At 51.5% G+C, this 14,678-nt stretch overlaps 7 protein-coding genes across 7 annotated transcripts; 3 read left to right on the top strand and 4 right to left on the bottom strand.

The window, feature by feature from the left end:
- Positions 1–253: 253 nt before the first annotated feature.
- On the top strand, positions 254–3,109 carry Triagg1_1106 (uncharacterized protein; the record flags this gene model as incomplete). The annotated part of the gene is made up of 1 exon (XM_062904782.1): positions 254–3,109. One exon carries the CDS (start codon positions 254–256, stop codon positions 3,107–3,109), a length of 2,856 nt encoding a protein of 951 aa, XP_062760330.1.
- A 539-nt stretch (positions 3,110–3,648) lies between these two features.
- Positions 3,649–5,395, top strand: Triagg1_1105 (uncharacterized protein; the record flags this gene model as incomplete). Its single annotated transcript, XM_062904771.1, has 2 exons — positions 3,649–4,061; positions 4,126–5,395. The coding sequence occupies 2 exons, from the start codon at positions 3,649–3,651 to the stop codon at positions 5,393–5,395; spliced, it is 1,683 nt and encodes a 560-aa protein (XP_062760329.1).
- A 289-nt stretch (positions 5,396–5,684) lies between these two features.
- Triagg1_1104 (uncharacterized protein) lies at positions 5,685–6,497 on the bottom strand (the record flags this gene model as incomplete). Its single annotated transcript, XM_062904760.1, has 1 exon — positions 5,685–6,497. The coding sequence occupies one exon, from the start codon at positions 6,495–6,497 to the stop codon at positions 5,685–5,687; it is 813 nt and encodes a 270-aa protein (XP_062760328.1).
- Positions 6,498–7,379: 882 nt separating this feature from the next.
- Triagg1_1103 (uncharacterized protein) lies at positions 7,380–8,072 on the bottom strand (the record flags this gene model as incomplete). Its single annotated transcript, XM_062904749.1, has 1 exon — positions 7,380–8,072. The coding sequence occupies one exon, from the start codon at positions 8,070–8,072 to the stop codon at positions 7,380–7,382; it is 693 nt and encodes a 230-aa protein (XP_062760327.1).
- A 558-nt stretch (positions 8,073–8,630) lies between these two features.
- Triagg1_1102 (CAZyme family GT50) lies at positions 8,631–10,019 on the bottom strand (the record flags this gene model as incomplete). The annotated part of the gene is made up of 3 exons (XM_062904738.1): positions 8,631–8,906; positions 8,964–9,222; positions 9,304–10,019. The coding sequence occupies 3 exons, from the start codon at positions 10,017–10,019 to the stop codon at positions 8,631–8,633; spliced, it is 1,251 nt and encodes a 416-aa protein (XP_062760326.1).
- Positions 10,020–10,536: 517 nt separating this feature from the next.
- Triagg1_1101 (uncharacterized protein) lies at positions 10,537–11,458 on the top strand (the record flags this gene model as incomplete). Its single annotated transcript, XM_062904727.1, has 2 exons — positions 10,537–10,718; positions 10,885–11,458. 2 exons carry the CDS (start codon positions 10,537–10,539, stop codon positions 11,456–11,458), a joined length of 756 nt encoding a protein of 251 aa, XP_062760325.1.
- A 717-nt stretch (positions 11,459–12,175) lies between these two features.
- Positions 12,176–14,203, bottom strand: Triagg1_1100 (uncharacterized protein; the record flags this gene model as incomplete). Its single annotated transcript, XM_062904716.1, has 4 exons — positions 12,176–13,375; positions 13,432–13,692; positions 13,756–13,897; positions 14,118–14,203. 4 exons carry the CDS (start codon positions 14,201–14,203, stop codon positions 12,176–12,178), a joined length of 1,689 nt encoding a protein of 562 aa, XP_062760324.1.
- Between the last annotated feature and the right edge of the window lie 475 nt (positions 14,204–14,678).

The following is a 14,678-nucleotide window of genomic DNA, read 5'->3' as shown; positions in this document are numbered from 1 at the left end:
CGTTTTCTGCCTGCTACACCAAACTCTTCAGAAGCCAAAACTCAGCAAGCTTGACTCAACGTCCCGGCCGGTGCGACCTGCAGCAATTCCGGATTTCAAGTGAGAGCGGCACTCATCCCTCAGCTGCCGCGCTCGTGCCAATACCCGTCCAACTGCCGCCTCTCTTCAACCCTCTTCGACCACCCACCGTTGCTACTACAGCGAAACATCCGCCCTCTCCCAAGCTGGTGGCCACGATGCTACAACAATAGCCATGTGGCTTTCGACTCCATCGGTCGAGTCTCTGACCCGGCCGCGAATCGCCGTCGCTCTCGTTTCGGCCATCGCCACAGCTTCGATCGGATACTACGCCTACCAGAACCGCATCAACAGTGCGCAAGAGGCTGCCCTACCCGGCGGCGGCCTCCACAGAAGCAACGCCATCCGCCGTAGCCGACGACGATCTCGCGGACATAGACCGAGCTCGAGCTCTTCCTCTTCAGATGTCCCCGGCGACGAAAACGCTGAAGTCGCCGATAATGCTGAAAATCAAGATGTCCCGGCCGCCCAGCCTGTAGGTGATGGCGAGACCGTCGTAGATGCTAATAATGATGAATGGTGGAACGATCCTAACAATTACCCTCCCCAGCAGCGAGCTGGCCACAATATCGTCAGCCTTCTGTTCCGCGTCTCGGAGGACAATGCCAAACGAAACGGCTGTGTCCACAGAGGATGTCAGTGCAATTCATGTGGCATGGTTCCCATTCGGGGTGTTCGCTACCGATGTGCCAATTGTGCCGACTTTGACCTCTGCGAGACGTGCGAATCCCAAGGCGTACACATCAAGACACACATCTTTTACAAAATCCGGATACCTGCCCCCCCGTTTGGTCCCAGGCAAATGCAGCCGGTATGGTATACAGGAGATCCTGACAGTTGTAGGCGTAATTTGCCTAGACCTCTGATCACCAAACTCACAAGAGAAACGGGATTCGAAAGGCCAGAACTCGAGGCATTCTGGGAACAGTGGACGTTCATGGCAAATACTGAATGGAGAGACGACCCCAGTGATCTTGGCATAGCCATGGATCGCAAGACATTTGAGCGATGCCTTGTACCGACGGGTGGCTCGCGTCATGCATCTCCAAATTTGATTCATGACCGGATGTTTGCCTTTTATGACGACAACAAAGATGATCTAATTGGGTTTTCCGAATTCCTACGTGGGTTATCCTATCGCAAACGCAAGGATAAGCTGAAGAAAGTCTTTGATGGATACGACCTTGACAGTGACGGCTACGTTGACAGGCGGGACTTCCTTCGCATGTTCCGAGCATATTATGTCTTATACAAGCAAATGCACAAAGATATCTTGGACGGTCTCGAGGATCAGCTTCTTGCTAGCTCTGAGGCTCAACAGTTAGTCGCTAGTCGCCAGCCCCTGAGCAGCCTGTTCGGACGTGAAGGGCGAGTTCCGACAGCCGACGGCCCTCTGGCATTTAGCGGTAAGAATTTTTATCCCGATGGTCACGTTGAACTGGAGCCTGGAATGGAGGAAGCCGTTGTACGCGACAGCAGCGACACGGCCGACCGAGATGATATTCTGACCAACCTCTTTGCTTACGACACCGACCCGTATTCGCGTCGACGGATGCCACCCACGGATGATGTTGACACCAACTGGCGTACGGTCCGCACCCTGACCGCCAATGATGTTGACAGATCGTACTTTTTGGCTTTGATGCACCCACCTGCTACCCTCGATGAGCTGCCCGGAGCAGTCGCGGGTAACCACGAGCCTGACGATAACGCAACGGACGAGACATCGGAAGACGGAACAACTGACGATAAGGAAGCAGATGAGGATCATGATAATGATAACCTCGAATCTTCCGGATCGCAGCGGCACGACTCCTTTACAAGTATTTTCCGGACGGATAGAAACCCCACCGAAAGCGAAATCAGAGCAAGCTATGTATCCCACTATCGCCAGCATGGTCCCAGAATGACCAAGCGACGCAAAGACATGGCTCGACGGCAACTCCATGAACGGTGGAAGAGGAGACACTTCTACCTGGACGAAGAAGAAGGTGGAGAGGCACCATCGCAATGGGAAGATGAAGAAGACATCCTTGAGACATCTGGCATCATGGGCGAAAGCTCAAAAGGAGCTAGCCCTCATCGCACATCAACGCACTCACGCTCCAGTTCCAAGGTCAGATTTGCAGAAGATGCCAGCGATTTGGAGTCTGGGTCCAACAGTTCGGAGTCTTATACAAGCCAGCCTGGACGCTCGACGTCCTTCACAAGCCAGCCGGAACGCTGGGCGGGGCTGGGAATTCCTGTTGCCGAAAAAGATGCCGGTAAGGAGGTCCTATACCAGGTCACACAGCAAGCATTCAATGAGCTTCTCGACATCATCTTTAAACAAGCCGAGGACCTTGCGGTCCAAGCAGCCGCAACTAAGGAGCAACGAGTAAAGTACAAGGCTGCCGTCGATGCCGTAAGTCTGGCGGATGAAAAGGCGGAAACCGGCAATGGCAGCCAGCAGGAAGATGTAACAATTTACACAGAGGCGTCTCCCCGAAGCAAGACGCTACAGGAACTCCTAGAAGAATCGGGTTACATGCTCGACCAACAGGAGCCTAGGAATGCTGTGGAGATCAGTATCGTTGAGGAAATCTTACGAGAAGACCCTGCTGTTGAAGCTGCTGAGCACTCTTCGGATCAGGGCGAGAGCGAGACTGAATCCGAGTCTGAGCCTCAACCCGAGACCGAAGACGAATACCGTGACCCTACCTTGCCACAGTTCCGCCCAAATAGCGATGCACCAGTCTCTATAAGCCAGGCACCGTCTTCTTCCCCCAAACGGAAGGACAAGGAGCCCTCTAAGGAGGAAACCCGACCGGCCTCGGCCAAGCCATCAGCTGCAAAAAAGATGTCGAGTGAACCATCGCCCAAAACTTTGCGGAGGTGGAAGAAGTTGAACATGGCCGAGCAGCAAGCAGCTGAGCGAGGAGGTTGGGGTAGACTCAACTTTGCAGAGTTTGAGGAGATTTACAAGAACCAGGAGCACCAGGGTAACAGACTGGATTATCTCGGCAGCTGGATAGACTTTTGCATCCCTTAGGTGAGGAGAAGGAGCACGCACGTATTCGTACAATACCTATACGCTTGGAGATGTAGATTCTCTTCCTCCAGCACCCGCAAGTAGTGAGGGAATCCGGAGGTATTGGGTATTTTTTTTCTCTACGGGCCACCTGTATATTAGAATCATCAGCGATGCCAATTTAGGATATCAGCGGATAGCGGATAAAATGAACACAACAACATCATGAAGATTTTCTTTCTGTTTCCTCTGAATCAAGCACGACCGCTCATCTTTTCTTTCAAGGTTGAGTCGGGACGCTCCTTTCTTTGCTTCTCCAAGCCACTTGCGACGAATTCAAAGGGGGAAAGTTCACAGGAGACAACATTTAATATTGTGATCTACTCTCGGCCTATTTTCATGATTTGTACCATCAACATATTTCCTCGGACCGCCAACTGTGAGCTCAAGCATCACCGCTCCAACTTATTTTACTTGCTCACCTCTTTCCATACGCTCGTTTGAAGTCTACGCAAGTCATTCTATCAAATCAAACAACACACCGCAGCAAACAAGCGAAAATGGCTGAACCAAAACCGCCGTCAAGAGAGCGTCAACGTCAAATGGCCCAAATTGCAAGGGACAACCGAACGATTTTCACGCAGATCAGAGCTTTTTTTCGTGCTCCTGAGACGATCGACACCTTACTCATCCTGAACGTGATATCGAAGTTCTTCATGGTGACCGCCGTGGTATTCATGTGGGCGCGGACGAGACCGTTGGGGTCGTTTGGGCGAAATGTTTTAGGTGGGCATATCTTCTTCTCTCCTTTTGTTTGCGCTGATGGGGCATGGCGGTTCTCTGAAGACAAAAATCTGATCAAGTTTGATTGTGTTTCTGTATGTCTGTGTCTAACTCGTGCTGGTTCTGTAGCATTCCTTACCGTGAGCGACATTGGTATTACGCAGCTTTTGTGGGAGTTCAATGATCTACAGTCTGTGTCCCCTGTTGTTCACCCTGTGAGGTATGAAGCTGATGCTGATGGTTGTCTTTGGCAGATCTTGGAGACTCGATCCCCCCCAGAACGATGTGGCTATTCAGGCCGAGCCCGAGAACATCAAGATGACAAGGGTTGTGGTAGAACGAGAAGAAGCTGCTGCTGCGCTGCCATCTTTGGAATTCGTGGGAGTGAGGAGTCTACGAGCTATTGAGGAGAGAAACCGACTTCCGAGAGTTGCAGTACAAAGTGATGCTCCTCCTGCGCCGCCTTCATTCGAATTTGAGAGGGCAAGACCGCGACCTGTTGGGCAGAGCGCTCTCCATCCAAATGTTGGCGAGGAGACTCACGTTAAGAAGAAGACAGGACCAAGGGTTACCTTTAAGCTGCCTGTTGTCAAGCCCGAGACGCCTCCGGGTACCGAGGGGGAATCGGATGCTGCTTCTTCGCTGCCCTCTTACGACTCCGAGACAACTCCATCGCCTCCAGATTCTGAAGAGTCATTGCGCGCTCCTTCGCCTCCGGATTCCGAAGAGTCAGTGCGCACTCTTTCGGTGTCTTCTCTCAGGTCCGACGCGTCTACAGCGATACCAGAGGTTGCAGAGGAAAGTTATTCTTCTGATACTGCTCTCAAGTCCGCTATAGCTAGGACGATATCAAAGGTTGCAGAGAGAAGGAAATACGTTTCGGAGCCTTCTCTCAGGTCCGACGCATCTACAGCGGTATCGGAGGCTGCAGAGGAAAGAGATTCTGCGTCAGAGCCTCCTCTCAAGTTCGGCACAGCTGCAACGATATCAGAGGTTTCAGAAGAAGCTGCTTCTGCTTCTGCTTCTGAGCCCGCTCTCAAATCTGGTGTAGTTACAACGATATCGGAGGTTGCAGAGGTTAAAAATTCAGCTTCAGAACCTTCTCTCAAGTCGGAGGTCACAGGAGAAAAATGTTCTGCTTTGGAGCCTGCTCTCAAGTCCGGTATAGCTGCAACACTACAAAAGATTGGAGAGAAAAAAGCTGCGGATTCCCTGCTTTCTCAAAAGTTCGACACCGTCGTGACGGAACAGGAAGTTGAAGAGGAAAGCCCCCGTGCAGGAAGCAATCTACGCAATCTCTGGGGCAAGGTCAAAGGCTTGAAGAAGAGCAGTGGCCGGAGGCAGAGCAATGACCGGAATAGTGGCCATGGCCAGAATCAGGGCAGCAACCGGAACAATGGCCGTGATTGGGCCCATGTCAATGATTCCGGCGGCCAGAGTGACAGCAACCATGACTGGGACGCTATCAAGGAAAATCCTGACCCCTCGAAGGACGATACGCCCAAAGATTCTTCCGACGACTGAGTAGTCTACACAAAGCTCCCCTGACGTGTGTATATGGCCAACATGAGAGCGAATTTGGTAACACAGCGGATGATTTATACAGCGTAGGTAGTTGTCAGAAAGTAGAGTTATCATTCGTTACTCATGCAATAAGCTGCTTCATCTCTTGGTGGAACAGACTTGTACTAATTATATCCCAAACGCCAGCGTGATGATTCTTGCTTTTCCCTCTCACACGCTCCCAATCCTACCAACGCCGTTCTGTATGAATGAATCCCTAAATAATATTACACAAGACCAAGTTCAAGACTTATACATCTGTTCTGTCCAGCGCCTTGACAAGGATGTAGCTCGTTCCGGCAGCCAAGACGCCTATTATCAGCGTTTGGATAGCGCCCCATAGACCGGCCCTGTGATTCCGAATCGCGACATAGTTCTTGACGTATCCAAAGCCCAGGAGGATGACGACGGTGACGGCAATGGAGACGAAGAGGGCGTCGGCAACCTTGTTCATGACGAAGTAAGGGATCATGGGGATTAATCCACCAACAAAGTAGCTCAGGCCCATGGTGACGCCGGAGACCCAGGCGCGGTGGATGTTTGGCTTCTCGAGACGCAGGGAAAAGTCCATGCGGAAACGAATCCACTGGTCGCGGCTCTTGCACAGCTCGTCGACGAGCGGGGCGGCGGCCTCGCGGGAGACGCTGTACTTTTCCAGGATGCAGAAGATGTCGTCGCGCTGCTCCTGGGGCAGGGAGCAGCCGGCCTGTGTGAGCTGGCGCTTCTCCTCGGAGTCGTAGTGGTCGCGCTCGGTGACGGCGGCGAGGTAGGCGCCCAGGCCCATGCTGATCATGCCGGAGAAGAGCTCGGCCATGCCGCCCATGATGACGAGCTTTGTGCTGCCGAGGCTGGAGAGGCCGGCCGTGAGGGCGAAGGGGACGGTGAGGCCGTCTGAGAAGCCGATGATGACGTCGCGGAGGACGTCTGTGAGGTCCATGCTTGAGGAGACGGATGAGGTGATTGAGGATGAGTCGGGTTGGGTTAGGTATTTGGTGCCCCAGGGCTGCTCTGTGGCGGGCTCTCTGGGTATTAGAGGTGATGATTCTGAAGGTGGCTGAGACATGGTTTTTTTCTTGGTGCGAAGTTTTCTTATATGTTGTAGTTGGTTGTTGTTGTTTCGTTGCAGAAGACGCCTTGAATGTGTTAAAGTCCGGTTGGTGAAAACAGTTCCTCGAGATGATTGATATGGGAGCTGTGAAGAGCAATGGCTAAGCAGGGCGATGTGAAATAGAGCTGAACGTGTGTTGTCAAGGCGAGCAGGAGATATTTATTATTATCATGAGATCTGGGTTCGTGAGATCGAGGCGGCCCCCTAAGAGATCGGTAGTTGCGTATTTATGGAGCAGCCTTCGCAATCCGCCCGCAGGCCGAACCAATCGCTGGGCTTGTAATTTGAAATCGCCGCGCCGGAGTTATCTGGAAAGGATTGAAGCGGTCGAACTTTGACTTGAGCTGCTGCTGGAGCTGTTCGGTCTCACTGACATGGGCGAGATGGGATTCTCAGACAAGAAGCGCGGGCCAATCAGCGTTGAGGGTTTAGTCAGCAACGAGTAACCAATTGCCCGATCGGGTAGTGACAACGCTTTCCAAGGCGGGCCCTTGTACCTCCGCTCTCCGTGAGTTGTGAATTGTGTACGAGATGGAAATGTATCCCCTTTGTTCTTTTGATTTCTTCTTTTTCTCTTCTTCATCTCCTTTATCAAAGACTCAGGGGGCGAAGGAATCTCGGGGAAATGACGTCTGACAAAGTCCCTCGTAGACCGAGCTGGAGGATTCGTCAGATGCCCTGCGGCGTGAATATGCCGTCCGCAAAATCGCCACCCGCAGGCCAACTCCGAACCCCGAGAGTATATGGGCTCATACTTGCTCGCATTGTCCGTTGCATAACAACCAATGCCGAACATGTATTTCATAAAGGATTTGCCCTTCGTCACCTGTCGAATTATTACTTTGTTGGCAAATTCTCCGGCCACACCAAAAGATCGTCCAGAGTGAAGAGCGGACAGGCATTCGAGGCTGACGCTTCTGCGCAATCGGCTTTCGCGTCGAGGGCCAGGGCATCGTTGAGAAATCCAAAGTCAAAGTCCATATCGTCGAGGTTGACCAGGTCGAGCTGATCTGTCCAGCTCAACCCACTCTCGCTCCCAGTCCCGGGACTCAAGCTGGCGGCCATGTCTCGCAATGTCTTCAAGTATTCCACGGGGGTGATGCCCACGCACTTTTTGAAGACGCGGTGGAAATGCCACTTGGACAGACCCGTCTTCTTCGCCATTTGACTCAGGCTCATCTTCATTTCCCCCATATCCTGGTTCCCGTCGCTGACAGCCTGATGATGCCGCACAAAAGCCCGAATCTTTTGCACTGCTTCCTCCTCAGGCATCAGGCCCAGCACCTCGGGCTTACATCGCTTGCAGGCTCGAAAGCCGTTCTGCTTGGCCTCGTCTCCCGTGGCGTAGAAACGCACATTTGCACGGCGAGCCAGCCTAGCTTTGCAGGTTGGGCGGCAGAAGACCTTTGTGGTGCGGACTCCGTAGACAAAGAAGCCGTCGGCGTCGGGATCGCGTGACTGTACGGCTTGCCATTTCGAGTCGTCGTCCATGAAGAGGGGGGTGGGAATTCCCACGGCTGGCAAACCCATGATTGCTGGTATATGCGCGTTTAGATGTTGCCGACTGTAGGCGCAGCTCAAGGCAAGATAGAAGGCAAAACAGAGGGTAAAAAGAAACAAGATCTCGCTGAGGCTTGCAGTTTCTGCTGTGAGAAGCCCGAATTGGCCATCTCGACGCCAAGCCGGGCAGCTCACGGCGTTTAAGTACTTGAACAATGTTGAAACTCGACGTTGCGACTTCGTCCGTCGTGAGCAATGAAAAGGTGGACCTTGCTTTTAATATGACCAATGGGGTTGGGCCAAATAAACGGGGCCGCAAAGTGCCGGACATGGCGATAGCTTAAGCTTGCCAAGGCTGGCCAGGATGATGGAATCTTTCATCTTGAATTCATCCCCAGTTGCTCGCGATATCCATCAGACAACTGACCTCGGACAAAGGCTTTTTCTTTCGTCCAGATCATGCCAGCTTGATGGAATATTCTTCTACAATGACGTCGTATTTTTTATCGGCTTCGTTGGCACTTGATGTTTCAAGATGTTGCATTTTGAAAAGATGACGCTGTTTTACTATTGCTACTAAGCTATATTCTACATCACATGCACCTTTTGAATGCTCCTCTCTGCCCCGTCGCTGATAATTATGCCCAATATCCAGCAATTGACGAGGAAAAAGGCCAGCGAGGCCAGCCACATGCCAGGGAAGAAGGTGCTGATACCTAGAAATTCTAGCTCATACCCTTGCTGCAGCCAAGCGGCCTGACCCAGAACCCAAAGCAACAACGCCGTGATGCCGCGACTAGGGGCACGAAGCATGGATGATCCAGGAAGGTAGAGAGGTAGGAAGATCATGTACCATAGGAAATACTATACAAGACTGTGAGTTGGCCGGTACACGAAATGGAGGTCTTGCGTCCAGCTTACCTGTGAGGTGCAGACTTTGTTAAAGGTGACAAAGGCAAAAGTCTGGGCCATCATGGACGTGGCAAGATCCTTTTTGGCAATGACAAAGGGGATAAAGAGGCATGAGAGGAGCAATTGGGGGAGGAATGCATGGAGGGAGCTGGACGATGGGTCGGCGGATGCGAGATAGAGGAAGATGTTATAAGGCGAGAAGTTGTGGCGGTGATCAATGCGAGTGACGTGGTGCAAGTAAGAGTGGATGAGGAAAGGGGTGCCATAACTGTAACATCGTTGATTAGCGGGAGACGAACGAGGATGTGGTGGTTTGGGGAATAAGAAGAGACGGTTGGAGGAGACGCACATATAATACATGAGGACGTTGAGTCCCATAAAGGTCGATAAGCTGATGAGCGTGAGTTGTATCCTCTGAGGGGAGAGGAACTTGATTACAGCGCCGGCAAATGAGGTTGGCGTTTTAGATACCGCCTTGCTCAGATGCTCATCATCCATCCACCAGATAATCGCGGGCGCATAAATAAAGGGGTAAATCTTGAAATGAACGCTCAACCCCAAGATGAAGCCTGCCACTCCAATCCTCTTGCCTTCCACAGCCCACAACAAGGCCATTGTCAAAACGCCCAGCAAACCCTCGGAGCTGCCTCTGGTGCTAATGGTCGCCACCATGGGGTTCCAAAGCCATATGGCGGCAAATGCACCGGCTCTCTCGGCGCTCATGCCCCTCTGCTTCCTCAGCACCCTGACAATCAGCCATCCGGCAAGCAGGTCTGCCAGAGCAAACACGACCTTGCCAAAGGAGAAGAGATGAGCCTTGGCGGTGGGAACTAGCATCCATGCCAGGAGGGGCGTGTACCGGTATGTCTCTCTGGAATACGGACTGAGGCCATTGGATACGTAGCGCGCGGCATCAGTGAAGACGAGGTAGTCGATATCCGTGTATTTGACGGCAGAGTGGGCGTCTTGCCAGGTGCCGTAGAGAAGAAGAACGAGACGGAGGATGGCAGCGATGGAGAATAGGGGAGCCGGGCGAAGTAACGAAGACAGGGTTGAAGATGACATGGTTGCGAAGATTGCTGGTTGCTTTGGATATGAAAATGGCGATGAGACGGCTCTAAGGACAGCGTGTTGCGATGGATGGTGGGTTGGTGTCCAGGCTCATGGCTCCAGGTCTGGGCCGTCCGAATCAGACCAATCCAAGCAAAGAAATGGAAAATCAAAAATCAATGGGAACCAAGATTGAATTCTGTTTTGTAGGATCTTGTTCACTCGGGAATGAGTGGATGGAGGAGGAAGATTCAGAGAGAGGTAGCTGTGATATGGGGATAAGCTGGCGTCGATACATGAGCTCTAGCTCTTATGGAGCTCTGACCTCACACGCTGCAATTGTGGTTTTTTAGTGGCTGCTTGGGACCAGCCGCGTCTCCACTCTCAACCACTCCAGCAAATGGCAAGGCAAACTTGAAGCTTTGGGTGCAGATTCACACCATCAGTCAAACCGCCAGAAAGACCAATCCATCCATTGACAGGCAACATCGCCATACAATCCTCTCATTTTCATACATAAAATCAACAAGACATGGCTGGAGGCGTCAAGAGAGACCGCGATGGCAATGCTCGTGCTAAGCCCGCGCAGGATTTGCCGCGGAGCCGGTTCCATGCCATGTTTGAGAACTTCCGAGATGAGCTGGACGAGCATTACGATCGCAGGGAGCGCGTCATCAAGGTGTCCCGAGATGTGACGGCGCAAAGCAAAAAAATGTCAGTAAACTCGTGGTTGATAATGTGTTGTTCATAACTACTTCTTCCGTTTGCTAACCATCTTCCCTATAGCATTTTCACATTACAAAGGTATCATCATCATAAACCACACCCAAATTCTAGACTCAAGTAGCAGCGGCTCATCTTTTTTTGTTTGTCATGACAGAGTCAAAGAGCTCAACAAGGACTTCCCCAAAGGAATACAGCAGGACGTCGACACGCGCCTCGGCGAAATCTCAAAACTCCTCTCCACAGTCACCGCCGACCTGCGGTCCATCAACCGCTATCGCTACGGCTATTCCATGAAGTGCCTGGAGGAGCTCGTCGAGGCGCTCTCATTCGCACACTACCTGCGGCATCAGAAGGTCATCACGCTGGAAGAGACGCAGGCAGCCACCCCCGCCGACGTTGTGCTGACGCCGCACGACTACATGTATGGCCTGTTTGACCTGTTTGGAGAGCTGATGCGGTTTGCAACGGTCACGACGGCGCAATCGGGCCAGCTGGTTGGCGATTACGACAGAAACATTCTCGGCGACATACAGGAACTTGGCTGCGCGTTTGAGCTGCTGCCTCAGATCCCGACCAAGGATTTTCGCAACAAGATGGAAGTTATGCGGCAGAGCATCAACAAGGTTGAGAAGCTGGGTTATGGTCTTGTCGTGAGGGGCAGTGAACGGCCTAAGGGGTGGGTTCCTGATATGAAAGATGATGATCCCCGACCTTCGTCGCCTGTGTGAGGAAACGAAGTGTTCTGTTATTGTCTTGTTGATGCTTTGTTGCCTGGCCCCATTGGTGGCCAGCTCTGCATTGTCAGAATGATGAATGGTTTGTCATGGCGGCTTTTTTCTCCTCTTTACTTTCTACTTTTTTTTTCACAAGCAAATACATATTCCAAACTCATCCTCTCTCATATGAAAATCATCATTGGTAAACACTTTAAAAGACGCAGATTATGTTAAAATGACGGATCATTAGCGCTCAACAATAATATCAACTGTCACCCAACAAATATCTATGCAATGCGCTGCTCTGCATTCTACAAGATTGCGTGTATCAAGAGAAGTTGCTTTCTATATGTCGCTACCGCCAAGTTTGAGATGTCAAACTCTCACGGCTGGTCTTGTTAGAGTAATTCTTGGGCATCCACTGTCACTTGATCATATCGTTGATCCCCGATACTCATGAGATTGGAATACTAGATGTCTACTCCTATTCCTAGTCGCCATAACCTGATATATTCCCGAAACCGATACTGCGTGATAGTAGCCCATGTGATAAAAACCCGAACCAAGCAACGTAAGATCAAATCCACTTGAGACGAAATCCGTGCCCCCAAAACGCCAACAGCCCATAGTAAATAGCCCATCGAACTCAGATCCCATTCTTAGTATTTCTGCGCCTCTTTAAATTGCTCCATGTAGATTTCCTCCCGGTAAAATATGTCGCTCGTGCCGCTAATGGGCGGGGAACTCGTCTAGTGGTGCCAGGAGGTCAATTTGTCCGGCAAAAAGAGCATCCTCATCCAGAAGAAGCGGCTCACACTCTGGGCTGGGGTAGCTCGCGTTGCACTGAAGCAACGGCGCCGGCTGGCTGTATTGTGGCTCAACAGAGAGAGAGGCAAGACTTGGACTCTCTGTGGTTTGAGCATGGGGTGATTGAAGGCCAGTTTTGGCATCCAGGCGCTTTGGAGCAGGCAAGCAATCGTTGCCATCATCATCTTGACCTCGAGGACGTTTCAACGACATTTGTTGCGTAGCTGCAAAAGCATCCACAGCTTGAGTAGCTACCAAGTCATCCACAGCTTGAATAGACGCTTGCTCCTGATCTTGGTCCTGGCCTTGGTCCTGGTCCTGTTTTTGGTTTTCGACTTGACCCTGAATTTGGCTGATATCAATAACCTTGTATAGTTCAGTCTTGTATTCTTCAGGCATCCCGGCCCAACCAGCCACCATAGCAGCAATCTCATCGCTGTTCGTCTCCAGGAACATCAAGTGCCCATTTCCAGTGACTCCAAACTGCGACAGATCAAAGTGATCCACAGAGACGCCAGCCTGTCTCATGAACATCACGGTAGCCCAGTCGAACATCCTATGAGAGCTTGCCTCAGCAGTAAAAACAGCGTGATTCATATGTTGAAGGCGAACCAGCTGTGGTACGGATTCTTGTCCATATTTGAGTGGTTCATCCTTTGTGGGAACCACGCATCCTGGCACGTATTTCTGGGCCATATAGCAACCCGAGTTGCTGGGGTGTTGGCGGACTTCGAGATCCAGAGCAGGGCCCTGAGATGGCTCCTTTGCTGGCGGGTTGAAGGTCAAAGGAACATCCGCAAGCCCATACTTTCGCACGCCATCATCTCTGCTCAACCATGAGCTGTATGTTCGGCCGCCGGGGTGGTTTTTGTGAGCTATGGCAGCAGGCGGTCCAGCAGGTTCGATTGCAACCACCTTGGCAACCGACTCCGGCATCGCATCAGCGGCAAGCCAGGCCGCTGTACATCCAGTTCCTTGTCCAATCAAGACTGCTTTTCCGATGGCCTTGAGGAGGCTGCATAGGCCATCCTGAGCCAGCTTTTGACGGACTGCCTTTTGCAGATAGAGTGCTTGTTGAGATTTCATATACGCGACAAACGTCGGGTCACCACGCTGGCCAGTCTGCAACGCTGTTAGCTTCATTGACTCAAAATCTATGAACATGGAATAGAACTTACCCCGGGCCACTTGTTGTGCAGACCAGCAGTTGGCCAGGCGGGAGCGCCTCCAACCATGTTCCTCTCGGGAGCAGTAAGCTGATTCTCAACGCTCTTCCCGCTCATCTTCTGCTCAGCATTCATGAAGTCGGAGCAAAGATCGAAATCAAGAGGCACGTCGGACTGGCCGCTGCCGGGCAAGTCAACGACATACACGCGACAGCCTCTCCTGAGGAAGTTGGCAGCCCAGCCCGGGTTGTCATCGGGCTTCGTGAACCAAACCTATGTTGGAACATGTCAATGCCAAGACCCTATCAAAGGCCCGTTGGATACTTGATAACTTACGGCGCCGTGATGGAAATCACCGTGGATCAGGACGATGGGGTCTCTATGACGGACCATCATGGGCTCTAGGCACTCCACATACATCTGGGCGACCTTGTCATCGCCTTTGCCAGGCCATTTTGCAGGCACCTCGAAACTTGTTCTGATACAAGTTACCCCATCTGTAGAGCAAATGGTTGGCTCGGGATAAGGCCTCGTAGCCATCATGAGCGCCATGGTTGCCAGAATAGATGGCGTGGTTGGAGGCTTGGAAGAGAGAGGAGAGGAGGAGGGAGAGGGGAGAGGAGAGGAGGAGGAGGAGAAGAGAGAAAGAGAAGGAAAGTTGTAGCAATATTTGGAAGGGCATTTATAGGTGCACGCACAGAGGTGTGCCGTCAAAGTGTTTGCAGCTGGCGTTAGGCGGTGATGGCGAGATTCTGCCGAGGGCGATCTTGATAGAAGTTGGCATTGTTTTGCAGACTTTTGTATTGATGGCTTGGTGGGTCTTTAGGGGGAGGTAGCTATCCAGCGTATCACGTTATACAATGATATAAGGAGGTATCAAAGATCCTGTGCTGATGAGTATCTCCTTTATACCAGATATTACAGCAAGGTAGAGGCAGTATAGAAGGGTGGTGATCTTACAAGGAGATACGTATTGTCACCATATAAAACGAATGTGGTTGCGCCAGGGGATTCGTAGCATAAATCTCAAATGTTTCATTACGGGTATCAACCTTGCTTCACCCAAATATCTCTCTCAATCTCATTCCAGAGCCCCCTTCTCCCTCCTCCGTGCTTTGCCCACCCCCCAAGAATTACCCTACCAAAGCAAAATGCTAAGCAACAATAACATCAAACCCAACTGCAGCCCTGAACCCCATATATCCATGATTACTGAGTTTAACAAACCAACTCCGAGCTTTGTTTCGCATTATTTGACT

This window comes from Trichoderma aggressivum, assembly GCF_033847375.1.
Source record: "Trichoderma aggressivum f. europaeum strain CBS 100526 chromosome Unknown scaffold_002, whole genome shotgun sequence".
Classification (NCBI taxonomy): domain Eukaryota; kingdom Fungi; phylum Ascomycota; class Sordariomycetes; order Hypocreales; family Hypocreaceae; genus Trichoderma; species Trichoderma aggressivum.
This window is presented reverse-complemented; position numbering and strand designations above follow the sequence as displayed.